The sequence below is a fragment of the Ursus americanus genome, chromosome 3, assembly GCF_024610735.1.
Source record: "Ursus americanus isolate L20-20 chromosome 3, mUrsAme1.1.p, whole genome shotgun sequence".
NCBI classification, from domain to species: domain Eukaryota; kingdom Metazoa; phylum Chordata; class Mammalia; order Carnivora; family Ursidae; genus Ursus; species Ursus americanus.
In genome coordinates, this window is record NC_142129.1 from 36,598,841 (window position 1) to 36,622,657 (window position 23,817).

At 38.9% G+C, this 23,817-nt stretch overlaps 1 protein-coding gene across 4 annotated transcripts in view; it reads left to right on the forward strand.

The window, feature by feature from the left end:
* The window catches only part of DOCK4 (dedicator of cytokinesis 4), a 409,713-nt gene that overhangs the window by 301,731 nt on the left and 84,165 nt on the right, over positions 1-23,817 (forward strand). For 3 of the 4 annotated variants that reach the window (XM_045792824.2, XM_045792826.2, XM_045792825.2), the window contains exons 25-26: positions 1,722-1,856; positions 14,028-14,126. In XM_045792824.2, coding sequence (XP_045648780.1) covers positions 1,722-1,856; positions 14,028-14,126 — 234 coding nt within the window. The remainder of the gene's footprint in view (positions 1-1,721; positions 1,857-14,027; positions 14,127-23,817) is intronic. The other variant, XM_087860893.1, reaches the window with a different exon arrangement.

Here is a 23,817-nt window from a genome sequence, read left to right on the forward strand (position 1 = left end):
CAGAAACTGAAAGCAGAGGAAAGCCCCAGGAGACCGATCGTATCTTGTACCGTAGTCATTACTCAGCCCCAGCAGTAATCACTAAATTGTTACAGATTTGGGAATTCCTGTGCACGTAACTGGCTCTTGCTGCATGCAGCACGGTTGCATTAGAGGATGCAGGGCAAATAAAGAAAAGTCACATGCTTACGTATACATGGGGACAACTCTGAGTATTCATGTCCATGGCTCACGGGGCTGATGTGAAATTCACATGTAAAGATGTTCTGTTCTAGTTCTGTCAGTTCGCAGCTGTGAATTGGCACCGTACTCTTCGACAGCTTGTCCAGAGCAGTGCTGGGGCTCCTGTTTCTCTGCCTCCCTGCTACTGCTCTGCTACAGTTTGCCCATGTTTGTCACTCTTACTTACGATCGCTTTCTGAAGGGCTCCGCGTTGAGCTGGCATGGAACCCCAGTGGAAGGAATGAGGAGAGGGCCCCAGCACTGTGGGAACAGAGTTGGTACCTGAGAGGAAAGGGTCAGAAACTCTGTGTATAAAAGTGTAATAGAGAGACCTGCCTGGGGAGGGACGACTGATTTTTACACATCCCCAGGATCCCCAGGCTCCATAGTTGGGCTGGGACTGGGGAGAAGAGTGATGACAGGGGGAAAATGTTAGTTTTGCTTAAAACATCTCTATATAATTCTGCTAAGTGTGATAGTTCACTGCAGAAAACTGAAAACAAATAGCAGTAGGGAAAAAGACTTTTTAAAAATTTCTCCTGTCTATTTAAGTTTGAAGTTACAGTCAGCGTTTGGACTTACCTGATAAGGAATTCAGAACAGAAACTCTGCTCTGTGGGGGAAACCTTGGTAGTTTTCTTGCAAGTGTAAGAAAGTTTATCACAACTCTGGCCAAAAAGCTGTTTCGAACTCATACTTTGTAAAAGTTTTTGTTTGTTTGGCTGGTTCTCTTTTGGAAAGGCAGGAAGCCTTTGACAGAGTTTTGTCTTGCGCGAGTATAAGAATCCAGCTCTGCTCATACAGTCAGTGCAGAGCTATTTGGGTCTCTCTCTCAAGTCCTGGGGGCTTGGATACACATATTAGTTTTGCTTTAGGGAAGCAGGGCCCACCGCGGCCACTGACCTTCGGTCCAGTCTGGATCTCATGGTGTTCATCTATACTGGACGCTGTTTGCTCATCTTATGTGGAGGATATTCTAAAGATCATTTTTATAGGAATAGTCATTTGCATTTAAGAGTTTTGGAAAATGACCTGTGCAGCTCAAGTGATGACAAGAGTATATGTAAGCACAATCTGAAATCAAAACAATTCAGGACTTTGGGAACCAGGAGGGGCTTTCAGTGAGGAATCCGGCTTGGAGAGGCGAACTGCCTGGGCCCCGTCACACACTGTGTCTGTGCCTAGCTCGTGCTCTGAATTCATCTGCTCTGCTTTCCAGAACATCACCCGCCTTCTCATTTGTATGTCCAGTATCCACTGCACAGCCTAGTTGGGTATTCTTGGGTAAGCTGTGCGTTTCTCTGTGCTTTGTTTTCTGTAAAAGAAGGCCATTTACTTAGGTGACATAGGTGAGTTCCAGTTCTGTCAAGTTCTCGAATCCCCTGATTTTTGATTCTGTATTTGGAAATGTGGGGGGGTTTCCCCCCTTTTCCATTAAAGAGAGATTAATACATATATTAAGCCACCATTTCCTGAACTCCTTATTTTTTTCTCTTAAGGAAAAATCTGTGTTGGAGGAAATAGATGTGATAGTGGCCAGCCTGCTGGACATCCTGCTGAGAACCATATTGGAGATCACCAGTCGACCGCAGCCGTCCGGCTCCGCCATGCGGCTCCAGTTCCAGGATGTCACTGTAAGATCATAAAGCTAATGGCACACGGAACAGAGCACAGTTGTGCTTGTAAAAGCTTCAGTCACATTGAGGGTGGGTTGCTATAGGAATCTGGGAAATCTGCCCTTGGGAGGGTGACCCTCGGGTATTTCAAATACACAGTAAGTTACTTATATTTTACCAGGGAATGAAGATAAGAAACCTGTTTGTTAAAAGATCTTCGATTAAGATATGTTTAATTTCAGGAAGCCAGATTCGTTACTAGCTCTCACTTTGCCCAATTTAAATTAGCCTGTGAGTCTGTGTCCCCAGTCCTCTTGATAGCTTTTCATTTTCTTTTTCAATTTCCAATTCAATTTTCACTCAGATTGCTTGAGGAAATAACAGTGGTGAAATAGAGAAACAAGAGTCAGGGGTCCTGAGTTCTAATTCTGGATTTCTCACTGTGAATAGTAAGGATCTTAATTTGGGGAGGCCTCAGTTTCCTCAGCTATGAATGAGAAAGTTTGACATGGTAATTTCTAAGTAAACTTCAGGCTCCAATATTTTATGAGTCTAATATAACATGATTTATAAAATATTAAGAAATAATGTATCTGGTAGTTTATGTATGTATATATATTTTTAAGTGTGTATGTTTGTCTATAGAGAGAGGTGGGTGGGTGGATGGATGGATGGATGGATGGATGGATTCTATTTAAAACTCACATTCAGTTGACCAAGAATGAGGGGTTTTTTTAGATATGATTAAGAATATTCTTCCAAATATCAGGAATGGCAGTAGATGCTATAGTTTTCACATATATTTACAAAAATGTCTGCTTTTGCCATTCTTTTTATAAATCAGCCACAATAGAACCTCTGTCTTAAGAATGTTTGCCTAGCCCCTGATGAAAATAATTTTTATTTTTACTTAAAAAAAAATAAAAAGTCTGGGGTGCCTGGGTGGCTCAGTCGTTAAGCATCTGCCTTCAGCTCAGGTCATGATCCCAGTGTTCTGGGATCGAGCCCCGCGTTGGGCTCCCTGCTCGGCGGGAGGCCTGCTTCTCCCTCTCCCACTCCCCCTGCTGGTGTTCCCTCTCTCGCTGCCTCTCTGTCTGTCAAATAAATAAATAAAATCTTTAATAATTAATCAATTAATTAATTAATTAAAAAAATAAAAATAAATAAAAAGTCTGCCCTGACTCTCCTACCAAGTTCTCCTGACTGTTTCAGGATGGCCATGTCGTGTTGAATTTTATTTTCTCTGCTTTCAGAGCTGAGATTCACCTGAGGAAACCAAGCTCTGAATTTGGAAAATAAAGTTAAACTCTTTCTTTTAACAAACTAAGTTAAAGAGTATGAAAAACTTCCTAATATATTAATAGCTGTACTGCCTCATTTAAAGAAAAGAGGAGCAAGCAATTGATTTCTCAATTTCATATGGAAAATGGTACCTATGTCATGGAGGTTGTCTTCCTGTATTTAGTGCACTACTTTGTCCAAAGTAAATGCTCAAAACATGTTGTTGATGCTTAATACTACTGGGGTTCATTATGGGTTTGGGGGTTTTTTATGTTGAATTTATTTTGTTTTTTCATGTTTTTTTAATTAAACTTTTTGTGATAATTATTGAGTCACATGCAGTTGTAAGAATTATTACAGAGTTGTAAGAAATATTACACAGCTTTTACCCAGTTTCCACAATGGTAAAATCTTACAGAACTTGAGGACAATATCACAACTAGGATATTAACATTAATACAGTCAAGACACAAAATATTTCCATCACCCCAACAATCCCTCCTGTTGCCTTTTTACAGTCAAACCCACTTCCTTCCCATCTCCACCTCCTCCTTAACCCTGACAACCACAAATCTGTTCTCCATTTTTATAACTTTGTCATTTCAAGTATGTTATAGAAATGAAATCATACAGGGCACCTGGGTGGCTAAGTTGGTTAAGCATCTACCTTCAGCTCAGGTCGTGATCCCAGGGTCCTGGGATGGAGCCCCACATTGGGCTCCCTGCTCAGCGGGGAGCCTGCTTCTCCCTCTGCCTGCTGCTCCATCTGCTTGTGCTTGCTCTCTCTCTCTCTCTCCATATCATATGAATAAAATGTTTAAAAAAAAATGAAATCATGCAGTCTATAACTTTTTGTAATAAGCCTTTTTTCTTTAACTCAGAATAATTCTCTGGAGATTCATCCAAGTTATTTTATATATTTATATATTTTTATATCTTACTCCTTTTTATTGCTCAGTAGTTTCCATGTTGTGGACGTACCACAGTGTGTTTAACCCTCACCCATTGAAGGCCACCTGGATTGTTTCCAGATTTTGGCCATTATGAACAAAGCTGCTATAAATGTTTCTGTGCCAGTTTTTATGTAAGCAGAAGTCTTCATTTCTCTAGGATAAATTCCTACGAGCGTGGTTGTTGGATTGTATGGTGGTTGGCTGTTTAGTTTTCTGGGTTTTTTTTTTTTTTTTATGATTTTATTTATTTGAGAGAGAGAAGCACACAGGAGCAGAGGGAGAACCAGATTCCCCACTACGCAGGGAGCCCCACGTGATGCTCCATCCCAGGACCCTGAGATCATGACAGAGTCCAATGCAGACGCTTAACTGACTGAGCCACCCAGGAGTCCCCGCATGTTCAGTTTTTAAAGAAACTGCCAAACTAGTTTCCATAGTGGCTATGTAACTGCATTCTCATGTATACAATGTGTGAATGATCCAATTTCTCACTACCCTCTTCAGCATCTGGTGTTGTCATTTTTTGTTGTTGTTGGGGGGTGCATTCTGTTACATGGGTAGTAATATCTTATTGTGATTTTAGTTTGCATTTGCCTAATGGCTAATAATGCTGAACATCTTTTCATATACTTGTCACCAGTATGTCCTCTTTGGTGGAATGTCTCTTCATGTCTTTTTCCCATTTTCTACCTGAATTTCTTTTTACTGTTGAATTTTCACGGTTCTTTATATTTTCTAGATACTAGTCCTTTATTGAGTATGTGGTTTATAAATATTTTCTCCCTTTCTATAGTTTGTTTCTGCATCCTCTTAACAAGGTCTTTTGCACAAGTTTTTAGTATTGATGAAGTCCACTTGATCACTTTTTCCTTTTATGGACCATGCTTTTGATGTCAAGTCTGAGAATTCTTTTGTCTAGACTTAAATCCTAAAGTTTATCTCCTAGGTTTTTTTCCTAAGAGTTTTACAGTTTTATATTTTACATTTAAGTCTATGAGCCCTTTGAGTTAATTTTTGCATAAGCTCTGCCAGATAATTCTAACATTCTGTTATCTCCATGTAGACATATATTAATTGTCTTTTTTATTTCAGTTTGGGGTCTTCCTGGTTCTTGGTATGATAAGTGATTTTTAATTGAAGCCTGGACATTTTTATATTATAAGACTCTGGGTCTTAAGCCTTCTGTTTTTGCTGGCTTTATGTGATACCACTTGGCAGGGGAAGAGGAAGGTTGCTAACTCATTATGGACAGAGGTCGAAGTCCGTGTTCCCCATATTATCTTCACTAACACTGACCATTGGGCATGAAAGCACCGGCTCCTGATTTGGCTTTCTCTGAGGAAGGTATTAGGGCACTTCTGCACAGCTTTTTGAGCGTGGAAGTCTAAGCTCCCCACTTGGTGTGGGTGAGGCCAAAGTTTTTTGTAGTGTTCAACTGGAGTGAGCAGTTATTACCGAAAGTTCTATCTTGCTAGACTGCCCTTTACCTGATCCTTTAGCCAAAGAGAGTAGACCTTTGTTGTTTGTAATTGTCGTTTGTAATTGTTGGTGTAATTGGCCAGCTTCTTCAGCTCCAGGTGTGAGATACCGGAAGCAGAAAGAAAACCCAGAGACTACAGTACCATGTCCTTCCTGAGCTCCCAAGATCCCTGACCAGACTGCTCTCTTTTCTTTACCTTCAGACTCTTCTTCTGTTTGTTCTCTATGTAATAGTGAGGTTTGTAAAGGAGTACTTAGCAGAAGGAATAGATAAAAGTATATCTCCTCCATCTTCTCCAAAGCAGAAGAAAGTTCTCCTTCATTATGGTTTTGATGGCGACATTTTAACTGCTTCCTGGCAATAGAGCTCTAACATAGTTTTAAAATTAAAATAGCCCAGCAAACCTCAGAGCTGGTGCTGGCTGTGGATAAAGACTGTCTGGGGTCAGAAGCTAGAACACTTTTTCAGACTGCTTTGTATCCGGAGGCAGGGTTGTCAATGACAAATCTCTCTGGGGTATACATGGCCTTTAGGCTTTCAGGATGTAATGATCAATACAAACTAAGAGACTTGAAGGCAGTGAATCAGGTTTGCAGATGAAGTTGGGGGTAGGGCAGGCAGGATGTTCATCCATTGTTCTAAATTTTAGGAAAATCACCTAAAGAGAAACTTAGCCCAGCATAGCCATGTTGTACCTCCCCCGTTTTGGGAAAAACCAGACTCTCTCAAGGTATGTGGATTGAAATTTGCTGGGAAACATGCACTTGAATTATTTGGCTCCTTTGGTTTTATGCTGTAAGACATTTTTTTCAGGGTACTCAAGCAGATCTGGTTTGACTCCTCCTTTGCCACTTCATTACCTGCATGCTCTTGGGCAATTTATAAATATCTCTAAGCTTCTGTTCCTTTGTCTTTAAAACAGAAAATAGGGGCGCCTGGGTGGCTGTCATTAAGCGTCTGCCTTTGGCTCAGGGCGTGATCCCAGAGTCCTGGGATCCAGTCCACATCGGGCTCCCTGCTCAACAGGGAGTCTGCTTCTCCCTCTCCCTCTGTGCTATCTCTCTCTCCCCCAAATAAATAAATACAATCTTTTAAAAATAAAAAAAACAAATAAAGCAGAAAATAATTGGACCTCTCTCAAAGATAGTGTGAGGATTTCCTCACATCTGTAAGGGTTTATTAAACAATATCAGTTTACTTCAGTCATTATTGTAGTAGCGACAATAGTCACAGTAGTGTTATTATGATTGCTGAATAATTATATTGTTGTTATAACTAGTTCTGTGGTGAGGAGCATGCGCTGGTCATTCACAGAGTCCGTCCTCTGTGGGCACTGAAGACTTAATTTCTTTACCATTTGCTCATGGAGAACAGGCTCTCTGAATAACAGGAGGTCTGTACGTGGTAGTCCTGCCTGTTCAGTCTTTGCAGGAAAAGTGCCCACAATAAGTGGACATCCTGGGGGTGAAAGCAGCTCCCACAGCGTGTCATGGTGAAGTGTTCCGGTACTCTTGCAAGTCCCGTGGCTGTCATTCTGCCTCCCCATAACGCTAACAGAGGGACTGGCTTCCGCTGCATCATAATTCTAGATAACAGTAGCCTTATTTTTACTATTTAAAGGAATTGTACTCTTTGTTCCTTTACCAACTGTTCTTTAAACTTTAAAATGCTCTCTCTTGCTAGAAAGAAAAAAAAACATTGTAATCGGTTCCTTTCAAAAATCTAATTGTACGTGGAAGCAGATTTAATACAGCAGCGTATATGGCCATTTGCTCACACCCTCAACTAATTGGATTCGAGAGTTCCTTACAATTTATAAAGGCTTCTTTCTCTGCCCATAATTTGGTTTATCCCCATTTATGGTGCAGGCGACTCAACTCAACATAGGCCATGTCTAAGAAAGATAGACTTGTCTGAACTTTTCATGTACTTCTGGTCAGGGGAAGGAGAGGGATGCAGAATTCTGTAAGAAATTTCTGGAAAGAATAGTGCATGTGTATAACAGAAGGTTTCATGAGGGCCGCTGGTGTAGCCATCTAATACCCTTGCTATTCACAATTATTGATAGAAATGCCCACTGTACTCAGTGTATACATAAAATGGATCCAAGCCACTGAGACACATAATATTTTAAAGGCAATGCGTATATGTAAATAACTCCCACACTGAAACAAAGCTAATCTTGGCCAAGGATGGTATTCATTTATTCTTTTTAGGCAATTGTTGAACCTTGGGTTTTCTTCAATTTTTTTTTTTTTTTAAGATTGCATTTATTTATAAGAGAAAGCACAAGCCAGGGGAAGGGCAGAGGGAGAGGAAGAAGCAGACTCCCCGCTGAGCAGGGAGCCAGACGTGGGGCTCCATCCCAGGACCCTGAGATCATGACCTGAGCCAATGATAAATGCCCAACCAACTGAGCCAGCCAGGCACCCTTGGACACTTAAAATACTTTAAAAACAAAAAACAATTACATTATAGATGAAAAATATTTTAGTAAAATATTAGACATCTGAGCCTCTTTTTTTTGGGAATGTAGTTGACACACAATGTTATGTTAGTTTGAGGTATACAGCTTAATGATTGGACAAGTTTATGCCTTATGCTGTGTTCACCCCAAGTGTTCCTACCATCTGTACTGTCACATTGCAGTTGAAGTATCACTGACTGTATTCCTTATGCTCTGCTTTTATTCCTGTGATTTACTTGTACCATAACTGGAGGCCCGTATTTCCCTCTCTCCTTCATCCATTTTGTTCAGCCTTTTACTCCCCTCCCCTCTGGCAATCATCAGTTCTCTGTATTTATAGGTCTGATTCTGCTTTTTGTGTGTTTATTCATTTTTTAAAGAGTATTTGTGGGGCTCCTGGGTAGCGCAGTCGTTAAGCGTCTGCCTTCAGCTCAGGGCGTGATCCCAGTGTTCTGGGATCGAGCCCCACATCGGGCTCCTCTGCTGGGAGCTTGCTTCTTCCTCTCCACTCCCCCTGCTTGTGTTCCCTCTCTCACTGGCTGTCTCTCTCTCTGTCAAATAAATAAATAAAATCTTAAAAAAAAAATCAAAAAGCATTTATTAAAAAAAAAGTCTATTTGTGAGTGGAATCATTTGGTATTTCTCAGTCTGATTTTTTTCACTTAGCATAATACCCTCTTGGTCCATCCGTGTTGTTTCAAATGGCACGATACCATCTTTTATGGCTGCATAATATTCCATTGTGTATGTATACCACATTTTCCTTATCCATTTGTCAATTGATAGACCTGCAGGTTGCTTCTGTGTCTTGACTATTATAAATTGTAAATAATGCTGCAATAAACACAGGGGTATATATATCCTTTTGAGTTAGTGTTTTTGTTTTCTTTGGGAAAATACCCAGTAGTGGAGTTATTGGATCATATGGTATTTCTATTTTTAATTTTTTGAGTAATCTCCATACATTTTTCCACATGGCTGTACCAATGTACATTCCCACCAACAGTGCACGAGGATTCCTTTTTTCCCACATCTTCTCCAACACTTGTTGTTTCTTTTTTATTTTATCCATTCAAGCCAAGTGTGAGGTGATATCTCATTGTGGTTTTGATTTGCATTTTCATAAGGATAAGTGACGTTGAGCATCTTTTGGTGTGCCTGTTGGCCATCCGTATGTCTTCTTTGCAAACATGTTTTTTCAGGTTCTCTGCCTGTTTTTAAATCACATTGTTTGGATTTTTTCTTTTCTTTTCTTTTTTTTTTTTTTGTGTGTTGAGTTGTGTTATTTATATATTTTGGATATTAATCCCTTATCAGATATATCATTTGCAAATATTTTCTTCCATTCAGTATGTTGTCTTTTTGTTTCATTGATGGTTTCCTTTGCTGTGCAAAAGCTTTTTATTTTTATATAGTCCCAATAGTTTATTTTTGCTTTGGTTTCCCTTGCCTTAGGAGATATACCTAGAAAGATGTTGCTATGGACAGTGGACATCCAGGCTTCTTAATGGGCTAAATGTGCTTAGAGTTCCTAAATAAATTGAGTACATAAAATGACATTGCAGAGTAGATGTTCGGATTAACCACACATCATAAATGTGCCAAAGATTAGATACCAGGATAAGTTGTTTGCAGTCTATACCAGATGTGACAAATATAGATAGTAACCTGGATTCAAAGAAGTGTTTCTGTGTACACTGACTGTAAATACATAATGAAAGTCTATTGTTTTTTTAATAATTTTTCTTATTACTAAATTATCGGAATAATTTGTAATTAATTCTTCTAACTTCAAGGTATGTCACTATTTACAGGATGGTATGCTTTAGGAATAAACATTTTAAGAATATTAATCTGGTAGCTATATTTGAGATGGTATAGCTCGGATGTAGAAAAACTAAGAGGTGAGAAATTAAATGGGTTTCTACTAAGTCGATTTGCATTTTTAAGTTGAGACTTAAGAGAGAGGTTAAAAAGTCAGACATTGGTTATCAACTGATAGATTTTTATATACCTATTTATATTTGAAATATAACCTCAAACTCAAGTATATTTCCTCTATAAAATCAAGTCAGTCTGAACAGTAGGTAGAAGAACCAGAGTTACCGGGGTTCATATCCCAGCTTCACTATTTTCAAACTGTGAAACCTGGGATAAATAACTTAACCTTAACAGATCTTACTGTAAAATGAAGTTAATAGTGTCCACCCAACAAGCCTCTATTAAGGAATGAATTTGATAATATAATCAAAAATACCATAACTTACACATAGTGCTGTTCCATAAATGATAATGTTGTCATAATGTCTTTTTTAAGCTTTATTAAGATGTAGTTGACATTCAAAAAATTATACATATTTAAAGTATACAGCTGGTAAGTTTCGACATATGTATATACCTGTGAACCATCATCACAATCAAAATAAATAACATGTCCATCACCCTGAGAAGTTTCCTGTGCCCTCTTCTCTTTCCTCCCTTTTGCCCCCCATACGGCCTCATCCCCAGGCAACCACTGACCTGCTTTCTGTTACTACAGATAAGTTTGCATTTCTAGAATTTTATACGAACAGAATCATAAAGTACATAGTTACTGACAGGGTTGTTTTGGTGGGGGGTGGTGACATTTAGACTTCTTTCCCTCAGTATAATTATTTGAGTTTCTTCATTGTTGTTGTGTGTATCAATAGTTCATTCTTTTTTAATGCTGAATTGTGTTACATCATATGGATATACTACAGGTTGTTTGTCCATTCACCCTTTGGTGGACATTTGGGTTGTTTTTGGTTTGGGCTGTTCTTTTCTATTCATATATTTTTGTTTTGTTTTGTTTTGTCACCATTAACACGATATCCTGACTCCCAGAACTTTATAATAAGTCTTTAAGTCACATAGTATAAGTCCTTCAACATTATTCTTTTTGAACAGTGTTTCGACTATTTCAAGCCCTTTACGATTCCATATGAATTTTAAAATCAGCTTGTCACTTTCTACCCCACAAAAGGCCTAATGTGATATTGATTGGGATTACCCTGAATCTGTATATCAGTTTGAGGAGAATTGACATCTTAACAATATTAAATCTCCCAATCCATGAACATAGTATTCTATTTATTTAGGTCTTCTTTAATTGTTCTCATCAGTGTTTCGTGATTTTCAGTGTGCAGCTCTTTTGCCATATATATCACCAAGTGCTTCCATGTTTCAGTGGTATTATAAATTATTTTAAGTTTCATTTTCCAATGACTCATTTCTCATATGTAGAAGTAAAATTGATTTTGGTATATTGATCTTGTATTCTGAGACATTGATTAATTCACTTAAGTAGTTCTGGTAGCTCATTATAGATTTGATAGCATTTTCTATGTACACAAATATATTGTCTGTGAATTAAGAGTTTTTTTTATTCCTTTCCAATGTATATTACTTTATTATTTGTTCTTGTTTTATTGCACTGGCTAGAACCTTCAGTATAATGTTGAATGGAAGTGGTGTACTGTTTAAGCTTTGGAATGTCTGAAAAGTCTTTATTTTGTCTTTCTTTTTGAAAGATTTTTGCTGGGTAACACAGTCTTGATTGATGGTTGTTTTTGTTCTTTCAGTGCTCCGTGGTCTTTTAGCTTGCATTATTTCTAATGAGAAATATCTCATCCTTACCTTTGTTCCTCTGTGTGTAATGTGTCTGTTTTTCACTGACTGTTGTTAATATTTTCTCTTTGCCTCTGGCTATTTTATTATAATGTACCTTTATGTGTGTTTTTCATGTTTCTTGTGCTTAGGAATTGTTGAAATTTTTTAATACATAAATTTATAGTTTTCAGAGAATCTCAAATTTTTCCCCTTACTTTTTCAGTTACTTTTTCTGTGCCCTCCTCTTTGAGATCTGCGATTACATATATATTCTGCTACTTGAAGTTGTTCTGTAGTTCACTGATGCTTTTTCTTTTATTTCCTTTTTTTTTTTTTTTAAATTTTGGAGAATTTCTACTGTCTTCAAGTTCAGTAATCTTTTCTTCTGCATATGTCTAATCTGCCATTAGTCCTATTAAGTAAATTTTCATCTCACATTATAATCTTCATCTCAATTTGGTCTTTTTGCTTTCTTTCATGTGTGAAATTAACATTTCCAAACTTTCCTATAGTCCCCTGAATATATAGACTATGGTAATAATAGTTACTTTAATGTCTTTTACTGCTAATTCTATTATTTATGTCATTTCTGGGTCTGTTTTTATTGATTTTTTTTCCTCCTTATTTGCATCATTATTTTTTCCTGCTTCTTTGAATGCCTAGTAATTTTTTATTGAATGCCAGACATTGTGAATTTTATGCTGTTGAAAATGGATTTTTTAAAGTCCTAGAAATATCTTTGAACTTTGCTCCAGAATGGGGTTAAATTTCTTAGGAACTATTTAATAGTTTCTTACCTTGCTTTTGAACTTTCTTAGGTAGGATCAGAGCAGCATTTATTCTATGTGTAATTTTTTCCTGCTACTGAGAAAAGTCTTTTTTAGTATTCTGATGCCCTAATATGGCAAGATCTTGCTGGTGAAAAAAAGATATTATTCCCAGTCTTGTGTGAGCAGCAGGTTGTGTTCTCTCATTCCTTTTGGCTTGTTACTTTTCCTAGCCTTGGATTGTTTCCTAACACACATGGGCTAAAATATGAATCATTGTGCCCTTAAATTTTCCATTTCTTGTGTTAAGTACCAAGATTTTCTTTGTTCATTAACAAAGTATTATGTTGAGCTTAGAAGATAGATTTCTGCTAGCCCTTACTTGTTAGTTTCTTAAATATTTGCCCCGCTAAGTGTGCAGAAACAATTCTTTGTCATACTTGTGTGTTACAAATGTTTATCCTCATGCAAGAAGTCAGCCTGCATCTTTGGTTACCCTGACCTGGTGATTAAGTAGCATCTCCAGGCCTCCCCTGGCAGCTGGAAGGGGTACATTTGACTTTCCTGACTTAGCTGCCTCTGTTGGAAAATCCCAGTTATGAAAGCTTTCAGTCCCTGATTTTGCACATGAGTCTATAGCCTTTTTCCATGTAAATGCAAAAAAAACAAAAAAATCCCACCAATTCCTAATTAAAGTACATTTTTGTAAATTTACTGTCAGTTACCACTGACTGCTTCTCCTGTTGTGTTCATATTGTTTTAAATGTTACTGTTCTCATTAAAAATAGATAATTTTTTTGCTGAGCAAAAAAGGTTGCATTAGAACACAAATATTTTAAATTAGATGTACTTTGGGAAATGCAAGTGATAGCAATTTTATAGGTCTTCAGATCTATGGATGCTTTTTTTTCATTATCAATTTTTAAGAATGGATTTTTTAGGAGTCAATCACATAGCACCCAAGCAGAAAAGGATCACAATTAAGCTATTTTTAAAAGCTGTTTGAAACCAACATTGTAATATATGGCTTTCTCTGTGTCCTGCCAATCAGCAGACCAGCCCTCAGATGAGTTGGTGGAGATTGTGTGAATTCAAAAATGGAGCATAAGGTACAGGAAGAGCTTTGGAGTCACAAAGATATAAAGATAACTTCAGCTCTTCCACTATTTAGTGATGTGACTTTGGACAAGTCTTTTAGCCCACTGAGCATACAATTTATCGTCTTTAAATAAATACTAAACCCCCTACCTCATAGCACTGATAATGAGGTTCAAATAACATAATGAATAAAGGTATAGTAAATGCTCAGTAAATGACCTTACCTCCTTTAAGTGTGTAAAGTTAGTTTTCTAGTGAAAAGCTTCCAGCCAAGTTAAAAAAAAAAAAAAATCTCCTAATTTGAAAATGCATATATACCAAGTAAATGGCATTCATCACAGGGAGGAATTTTGACTGTAATATTATGGTTAGTTTAGATTTAAAGACTTCGTAGAGTGACTTTAGATACTAGTGGGTTTTTTAAAGTATTCTATTTGAGGGCAGTTCAAAGTAAATTCCTGATGTTCATTTTTACTCTTAATAAAAAATACACCTTTTTTTTTTTTTAATTAGGGGGAGTTTGTTGCTTGTCTCCTGTCCTTATTACGACAAATGACAGATAGACATTATCAACAACTTCTTGATAGTTTCAATACAAAGGAAGAATTAAGGGTAAGTGACTTTTAAAAAAAATTTCCTACATCTTTCTAGCTTTCCTTGTTCTCATTCATCATTGTTAAGATACTTCCTTGACAGTTGTTTTACCTGGTTGTGTTAAATTCTAAGCTGTTTTTTCTCACCTTCATCCCCATGTCTGACTATCTATCTTGGCTCATTAAGACTTCAGCTACTCAAGCAAAGCAATTAACTTTTATTTTATACAAAGACATAGGATTTGAAATACCTGTCAGCAAAATCCAGTAAACTAAAATGGAATCACAGACCTAATGAGACAAAAGCAAATAGACTAACTCTAGTCAGGTGGGCTTAGAAGTATTGCCTTTATAGACGATCAGGGCGAATCTGTAAATACATTGGCTGATTTCATCCCTCTAAAACCACACTGAAGAGTTCTGGCTACAACGTTCTGACCAGAGAAGCAGAGTTGTATTTGATATTCTCTGTCAGCTACAGTCTAGTCAGTACGCTGTGCCAGTGTGACAGGCTGACATTAAATAGAAAATATTGATGCCAGGGTGATAAAAATTCAATCTTTGCTGAGAGTAAGGGAGCCTCAGTGCTTCCTTCATGGTGTTCACTAAAACCTTAGAAGTTGATTGTCCTCAGTTGGAGGAATGACCTGTCATCTGTTCTTATTTACTTTTATTTCTCTTCATCTCTTGAGTTTTCCAGACACCTTCATATGTAAACCATCGTAATGGAAGGGGGTGCTTACATGCCGGTGGTGGAGAATTATAGGACAATAGGAACAGTCGCGCTGCAACGTTTACATGACTGGAAGCCTTCACAGCACCTCAGGGGAAGACTTGTTAGATTTTTTTTTTAATACAGATCATGTGCAGGAATCACTTATCTTTGATTTTTAACTGGAAGATGTTGTATGACCTCAGAAGAATCTTTCAGTTACCTTGGAGCAGTTGACAAGCTGAATCATGAAACAAAGAATAGGTTTGGGCGGATGTAATCTCTCTAGCAGAAAGTCATTTGACATAAACCCATGCCTAAAAATATGTTTTTCATGTTTACTTTCAATCTTGAGTTTAGAATTAAAGACAGATAAAAGGCCTTAGAAAATACCCACTCTACACACAGAAATCCATGTGGTTAGAAAGGAGGGTAATTGTGCAGTCATTAACTTTCTTCAGAAGTTGAATACGTAAAACAGTTAAGGAACTATTAGGTTTTATATAAGAAGTATTTGACTTCGTGTTTCAAAATTTCCCATAGGAAAGGCTACTTATTTTTACAGAGCCTGGGAATAAAAAAAGAGCAGAGAAGCATACTTTGAAAATCATGATTAATTTAATCTAAGTATTGAGTTTTATGCCTTACTCTTCACATTAATAATAATAAAGCAAATAGAAGTCATGAATGAAGTGTTTTATGTGGCCTTTCCTCATTTCAGTCAGCCACACACCTTTTCATGATTTCCCACTTCAAAATTACCTGGACCTTCAGGCCAGGAAAATTATTGAATGCTATTAATTACTTCATCTGTCCTTTAAGTGATATCGATTGAGAAATTCGGGCAACTACTGGTTTTGTTATGCAGCCAGGTACAAATTGTCCAGTCCCCCGTCCTGTCCAGGGGAGAAACGAGACAGGCAATAGGCATCGACCCCGCAGGTGGTGAGCCCCCAGGGTAAGCACATGGCGCTTTGGAGCATCTGGGAGTTGCAGCCAACGCAAACTCATGACCTGAGAAGTCCCCAAGGGAGGTCTCAGCTGGGAACTAAGAGATGAGTTAGGAGTGTGCTGGACTTTGGCCAGGACATTCAGATCTCTCAGCTAAATGATACCAGAATACGCTAACTGACTAAGCACTCTCTACACCACCTTTATAACAGTTACTCAAACCTGGAATGTTTTAGTTTCTTGGTGTGAATCCCCAACCCCTAAGTCCTGGATTATAAGCTCCTTGGTGTGTGAAGCTTTGGCTGATTCACTGCTGTATCCTCAGATCCCAGAATGTGCTCACCACATTGGAGGTACTCAAGAAACATCTGTTGAATGTTTGATAGAATATAGAGAATGAGGAAGACACATTTGTAAGACACAAGGCTGTGTGTGGGCTTTATTTTAAGGACATTTGGAAGCTGTGGAGCGTTTTAAGAAAGAAGGGAGAGCCATGATCCCATTTGAGTTAAGAAAAACCTGTCTGGTTGCACTATTGAAAATGAATTAGCCAAGGTCAAACAAGAGGCAGAAGCCCATAAAGGATCTGATGCAGTAGTCTGTGCTAGAGATGACTGTGGCCTGAAAGTGACATGAACACGATGGTAGTAGATTCTCGGGACATTTAGGAGGTTGCGTTGGCGGGTGCTGGTGACTGAATTTATAAAAGAGGTGAAAGAGAGAGAAGGGTTGAAGACGACTCCCAGGCTCTTTGACAACTGGCCAGGTGTTGGTGCCATTCACTGCATGGGGAACCCAGGAGGCGTGGATGTACAGGTTTGGGAGCAAACATAAATCCAGTTTCAGCTAGAGTTTGGTCACCTGAGGGACGTCAAAATGGAGATGTCTCATAGACACTGTCTGAAGTTCAGGAGAGAAAGCTGGGCTGCACATGTAGATTTGGAAATTTGTCATTGACATTGGGAGTAAATGTGAACATCCAAGGAGAGCGTGGAGTATGTAATTGAAGGGATCTGAATAGAATCCGAGCATTAAGGAGGAGGAAGTGTTGAACACTGCTTGCTACTGCAAGGAGGTGAGGTAAATTCCTAAAAGGGTCCTTTAATATTATTGATGAACTCAGCAATTTCAGTGCAGTGGTGCGGGCGGAAGCCAAGCCGTCACGAATTGAGGAATGAAAAAGAGAAAAAGACACAGTAGATGTATACCATGTTCCAAGAAAAAGAGGATAAGGTGTCTACAAAGGAGAACTTTGGATATCATAGGAACGTGTATAATGAAGGAGACTAAAGCACGTTTAAATAGTAACAATCAGATCTGGTAGAGGAGAAGCTGAGGTGTAAGGAAGAGGTGCACAGGGTGGTGAGCTTCCCTGAGAGGCGGCAGGGGGGGACAGAAGGAGTCCTGACTGGGAGGAAGATCACTTTGCCGGTGTAAGAATGGAAGGGGAGTAACTGGGTGAAGGCAAGCTAAAGGTCACTTATTTTATTAAAGGCTAATCAGTCATCTGGTTTTAATCAGTATTTTAAAAGTTCAGAGGTCATCTTTTAACAGATCAATTTTTCTTGTTCTTATTTTTCTTCAAAGCCAAATACCCCTGTTTATGCTACTGAAACCTACATTACAGGATCTTTCAAAGATGGTAACACTGGTCCAGGGTCCCTTATGCAAAGTCTTTAATAAATGTGTATTTTAGAAATTAGAAGCTTTTGACATTTCAGGAAGATGATGTGTACATACCATGTATGATACAGGACCTCTGGTACGATTTGGGATAGCCACTATAATTAAACATCTTAATGTTTCTGCAGTCAAAAAATATTCACTCTAAGTGGGATTAAATGAAAACGAAATAGTTCAGGTCAGGTTTTGCTTCCAAATAGATTATAAAACCAGAAGTTTTAGAATACTTTGAGATTTTCTTCTTGTAGTAAAGAAACTGAGGATCTCTAACAGCAAACACTCACATAAAACTCAGCACATGCGAGACATTGTTCTAAAAGATTGATTCATAGTAACTCGTTTAATCCTCAACCCCTTGAGGTAGGCACTATTATGATTTTATTACCGATGTCAATTATTTGACTCAACAGATGTCTGTTGAGCACCTTAGCTAGACATCAGGGATATCAAGACTAATACAACAATCTCTCTCAATGCTTTAATGTTATTAAGAACATCTAAATCATTAAGTTACAAAGGAGCGTGGCGTTTATGAGCAACAGTGACGGTGGCCGCCAGTAACAGAATGCCTCCTCCCCCCCCCCAGCCCCACTGCCGTGGGCCATGCCGGGCTAAGCACTTTTCCCCGCAGTGCCTCGTTTTATCCCCTGCTAACATCCCCCAAACTCCTTCCACCCCCGCAAGGAGGTAATCGAGAGGGCCTGGAATTCTATTAACATCTGAGCTCTTTGCTCAGGCAGCTAAACTCAGCTTTTTCTTCAACTTTAATGAATTTGTTAAACCAAAGTCTTTGCATTCAGATTGCATAAAATTTCATTTGTCAACTCAAAAAAAAAAGTAATAAGGCAGTTCCAGTCATGAAGTGGGAATAAAAGGCCACATTAATGGAAGGAGAGTTATTTGGGGTTTTTATATCTAATTTAGGTTAGAAATGGAATATATAATATATAAGGAAACTACATCTACAGAAAGGGACAGCTAAGTAAAGTGGTATTTAATGGAAAATTATTAACTGATACTGGGATTTGACACTAAAACTCCCATTTTACCAACTGGTTAAAAGTGAGAAAGTATGTCCCCCTCCCCTCCACACACATGTATTCTCATCCCCAGAGGCACTGTTGACACATAAGGTTGTATCCTCACAGAGCATTTTTTATGATGTATATACATACACGTATTTTTAATGGAATCCTACTATTCATATTAGTTGCACTTTTTCACACAATAATAGGTCATGAATATCGTAGAGCTCAGTGTATCATTTATTCCTCTGAATCACGCTACATGGATGCTAATAATGTCATTATTCCCCTTTTGCTGGGCATTCAGGATGTTTCTGATTTTTGCCAAGAGATAGGATACTGCAGGGAACATCGTGACGCACGTCTCTAGGGACTTGGGCCCTTACTGCTGTAGAATGAATTCCTGGAAGTCGAACTATTGGATCGTGGGATATATATTTTTTCAATCTTCCTTGACACTGACCAATTATATGTTCAGATGTTCCAATTAATATTTTTCTTGTTCTTTATCCCTAGCATCAGTGCTTTTTTGCTTTCTTCTTACCAGTTCAAAGAAAGATTTGGCCTAGCATTTCACAGTGGTTCTCTAAATGAAAACAGATTTTGAAAGTACGGCGTTCCCATATCAACTAAGATTATTGGTGTTTTAACTCTATTCTTGCTTGAAGAATCAGGACGTCTCCGGGGTTACCATCAGAGTGGCTCCTGGCATTTTGAACAGTGTACCGTTTCTTCTCCTTGTCCGCAGGTGTTCTGCGTGAGTGGTGTCAGTCACAGTGTCAACAGAACTGTGGGGGAGCAAGGACCCAAGGGCTGGTGCTCTGCATTGTGTAGTCCTTTCCTTCTGTGGAACGTGGCAGTAATTTAGCAAAGACTAGGAAGTGTTAGAGAGGGTTTTTTTCCCCCTCTTTCTGTAGTAATGTTTTATTATACACCCACCTTCTGCTGAGGGCTGAAGTTTTGTCCATATCCATGGTATTTCTTGTACCTGGAGAGCAGCGAGTCTCCTGTTCTTTGTTGATTATGACTTTTCATAAAGAACTGTGGGGATCCTGCTTTAAGCATGAGATACTACCTGTTCTGGAAGTTAAGTGTGGCACTGTTACAGCCGTTTGTTGTCTCCCATCTTCTGGCCCGTAGCTTTGGAAAAATCATATCTGATCAAGTCACAGTCCAACTTGAAAACCCTAAGGACTTCACGTTACCTGCAGGACAAGATCCGGTCTCTGCCAAGTCATCCCTGTCCTCAGTCTACCTTCTACCCTCATTGTCCTCCAGCCTCTTCCAAACCCCTTTTACCATAGCCACTTAAAATTACTTGCGTATTCCTAGCCAACCATACAAACAGTTTTTCATTCCTCTGAATCATTTTTTTGTGTCTCCCTGAAATGCCTGTTCTACCATTACTCACTCGCTTGAATTGCTTAATTTTACCCCTATTCATCCCTCCCTGATTTCAGCTCATGCTATAAGATCGAGCTCAGGAATCACTTTCTTGACAAAGCGTTCGCAGAATACGGCGGCCCCCCGCCCCCACTCCCCCTACCCTCCATAACAGCACACAGCAGCGCCTTCTAAATGTCATTTCCTTGGATCCTTGATGACTGTGCTCTGTGAGAGTAGGGACCACATCTTTGTGTCCTAAGCACAGACCCTGGAACAATCTATCTCTGTTGAATGAAACAACCCTCTTAATAAATGTCTCCATTCCTCACAAACCATCTTTTTCTGTACAATTATTTCAACTTATAGCCTTTATTTCATTATAAAAAATAGTTCTCTAGCCCTCAAAGACTGAAGACCACTTGGGAGTTATCTTTGCATAATGTGCTTATATATTCAACTTTAAGGTTATGAATTTCAATGTGATAATAATTATTAACACCCTTTCATTGAATTCAGACCCCATACCAAGGGTGTTACACGTTTGAAATTTGTGGCAAAATTTTAAAATAATATTTGGCTGTACTTTAAATCGTAAGTGAAGGAAATGTGTTCCTAGAAGGCTCTGTCCCTGCTCATTGCTTTTGACATAAGGAGACCGTGTCTTGGTCTGCTTACGTCATGATGCTTTCTTTTCTGGAGTTCTTAACTCATGTTTCATGATCTCAGAACTCCTCCTCCTGTGTCTCACTAATTCTGTTGCGTAAACTTCATTTCTGTCTTGTGCTATGCCGATACCACAGCATCCTGTGTAAACACAAAGCAATGAGGAAATGAGCAGTGAGGAAATGAGCGTAAAACAAATTTAATCCTCTCACCCATGTTCCTGAAACCCCTCACTCCCGTACATGGCTCTCAGGATCAATTTCCACATTCCTTACCATGGGGCAGGAGTGAGGTTTATTTGCCTTTCATTGATCTTCCATCCCCATTTCTTGCCACTCCCCGTTGCAGTCCAGGCAACCCTGTGTTGTCTCTTGCCTTTAAGGCCTGCTGGTGCTCTTCCTTCTGTGTGGAATACCCGGTCCTCAGACTTGTCCTCATTTGCAGTGCATGCACAGATCTGTGTCGTTTTTAGATCAACATTCATCTCTCCTGCCAAACAGTATGCGCCGTGAAGGCAAGCATCCCATTCAACTTATGTTGAATGTCATGTCATACCACACTCACAGACACTCCATAAATAAAAGAATGTATCTTACCCCACTAGGTGTGCCCAGCATCTAACACGGTGCCTGGTATGTAATAAAGCACTCAGTATTTATGAATGAATAAATGTTAGTGATGAATCTTGTTTGGTTTGGGGTTTTTTTAATTTTTAATTTTTTAAATTAACATATAATGTATTATTTGCTTCAGGGGTACAGGTCTGTGATTCATCAGTCTTACACAGCACCCAGTGCTCACCATGACACATAACCTCCCCAATGTCCATCACACAGCCACCCCACCCCCTCACCCCGCTCCACTCCAACAACCCTGTTTGTTTCCCAAGATTAAGAGTCTCTTATGGTTTGTCTCTGTCTCTCTGGTATCGTCTTGTTTCATTTTTTCCTCTCTTCCCCTATGAAAAAATTGTTCTTGCTTTCTTTTCTATTTGAGTGTGGGCCTTTTTATCGTTTTGGTTCTCACACGAACTTCCTTACTTGAACCTCTTGCCCTGCAGAAAAAGTGCTTCTGTAAAGTACAACCTCACTGTTCTTTTTTCTATTTTGAAACCCTGATTTGAATAAAACCAGTAATGCAGTTAAGCTACCATGTTGTGCTATTTGAAGTAAACAAACAAAGAAGAAACTGCTCCCAGGCTACCAATGTTAAAATAGTGGCGTATGAAACACTTATTTCTTGCTATCCAAACAGGAATATTATGATAGCAGTGTTCTTTTTTTAAATTATGGGAAAGATCTGTTAGTTACGTGTGCAAAATAATTTCATATATATGCAAATCACACATTCAGTGCAATGATCACAGCTGAAAAGTACCTAGGGCAGACCGGGAAACAGCAGCGGATTTGGGGAGGACAGGCAGCGGGATGTGGAAGAATCTGGCATTCAGGTATTAGTGCTTGAAAATACTGGAGCTGAGTTTGAAACTGTTGCGTGGCAGCTGACAGTAAATCCTTGCTGAGCTCAGTCACATGGGAGTGCCCCAGGGGAAGGTGTTTCTGTTACCCTCTGATGAAACATTAGCCTACAGTTGGGAACTAAGAAAAAATGTTTGTCTGTTACGTGAATAGGTAAATGATCATGTTAATTTTTCAAAATCACCTCTCACTACAAGGGACCTTAAAGCCCCGCATTTTCTGAGGATGAGAGCTCAGTTCCAGAGAGGTTAAATGAGCTGCCGAGGTCGTTGAGCGGGGTCATGGCAGAGCCAGGATTAAAATCTTCCGATTTTCACTGGAGTGGTTTTTCATTTTCATTGTAAGATTGCCGCAGTGTGTTGGTTTCTATAAAGGTTGATGAAGCTTGCATGGATACTCCAGAAAGCTATTTGAGACACTAAAAAGTTTTCTTAGGGGAAGCAAAGACTTATGTCACTACTCGGGCATTGGTGCGGTGTCGCATGCTACCACAACTTTTATTTTGTGAGATAAGCGGGAGTAAGAAAATAAGATGGTCTCTCCCCAGCTCCTACACCTGGAATAACTTTCCCTTTATCCCCAGCCCTACAAAAGAAGAACAGTCAAAGTTGCCAGTCTGGAAGGTAGATGTCCTGCCCGCTGTAGCCAGTTTTTCAGACAATTTTTTTCTCTGTGCAGCTTCCATCACTCTTTTCTGCCTCCCCCCCCCCCCCCGTACACACACCCCATTGCTCAGGGTGCTACCTCCAATTGCCAATTCTCTCAAAGTTTTGAGGGGAAAAGATGAAATTTCAAATATTTTAGAAATTAAACTATTCCTAAGTCATTGTAGACCATGAGAAATGACTCCCCACCTTCATGATTCTTTTTTAAACAGCTAGCTAAGCAGGTGCAACCACATAGGAAACCAAAGTAGGATATGAGTCTTTGAAAGGTAAATGCAGACGTCCTCTTTGTGGGGATTATATATATTCATGTCTGGGAAACCCAAAAAAATGAACTGAAAAACTTTTTGGAATAAGTTTTAGAAATGCATTAAGAAGGGTTTCTCACTGTTTTAATATGCTAATGACCTACTTTCCCAAGAGAGGGCTAGGATGTGAGGTGTTTCCCCAGATTGTCTGACCTGATGTAGAATTCATTTGGGAAACTGTGTCTGGTGATTCTGCCTACACGAGAAGGATCTGTTTGGCCATTTAAAGGCAAATGACCTAGCAGGCATATTTCCACATGGCACATATTACATACCAACGTATGTGTGTTGCCAAAGAAGTTAAAATAAATTCGTGTCAAAATATTTATGGGCTTGATCAAAGCTGTTAGAGTATGTTAAAAAAAAAAAAACCACACACACACACACGGAGCTACCACATGTTTCTCATATTTTCAGATTCTATCTATCTTCTGATGATAGGAATGACAACCATAATCTTCTGTTCAAGCAGCTTACGTGTTTAAGATAATGTGTTGTTGGGTTTCATAAATAAAACTCTTGTGTGTGTGTTTTTTTTTTTTAATTAAGCAACACCATACTGTTGTCTTCAATCTGCTAGATAGAGATATTTTCCTAGCATTGCTTAAGGTTATCAACAAATCTTTAAGTTTTCTAGTTAATAAATCTAAATAAAAGCTAGACCGAGCCAATCTCTTTCCGATTGGGCATGCTTTACGTCATTCAGTACACGTAGGGTGTTGTCTCCTTGGGTCCCCGTTAAGTGTCATATGCTACAGCATGTGGAGCCCTACCACTAGTAATGTTTTAAGAAGAGGTATTTCTGTGTCTGGCAGTAGCTTTTTGTCAAGAGTGTTTCC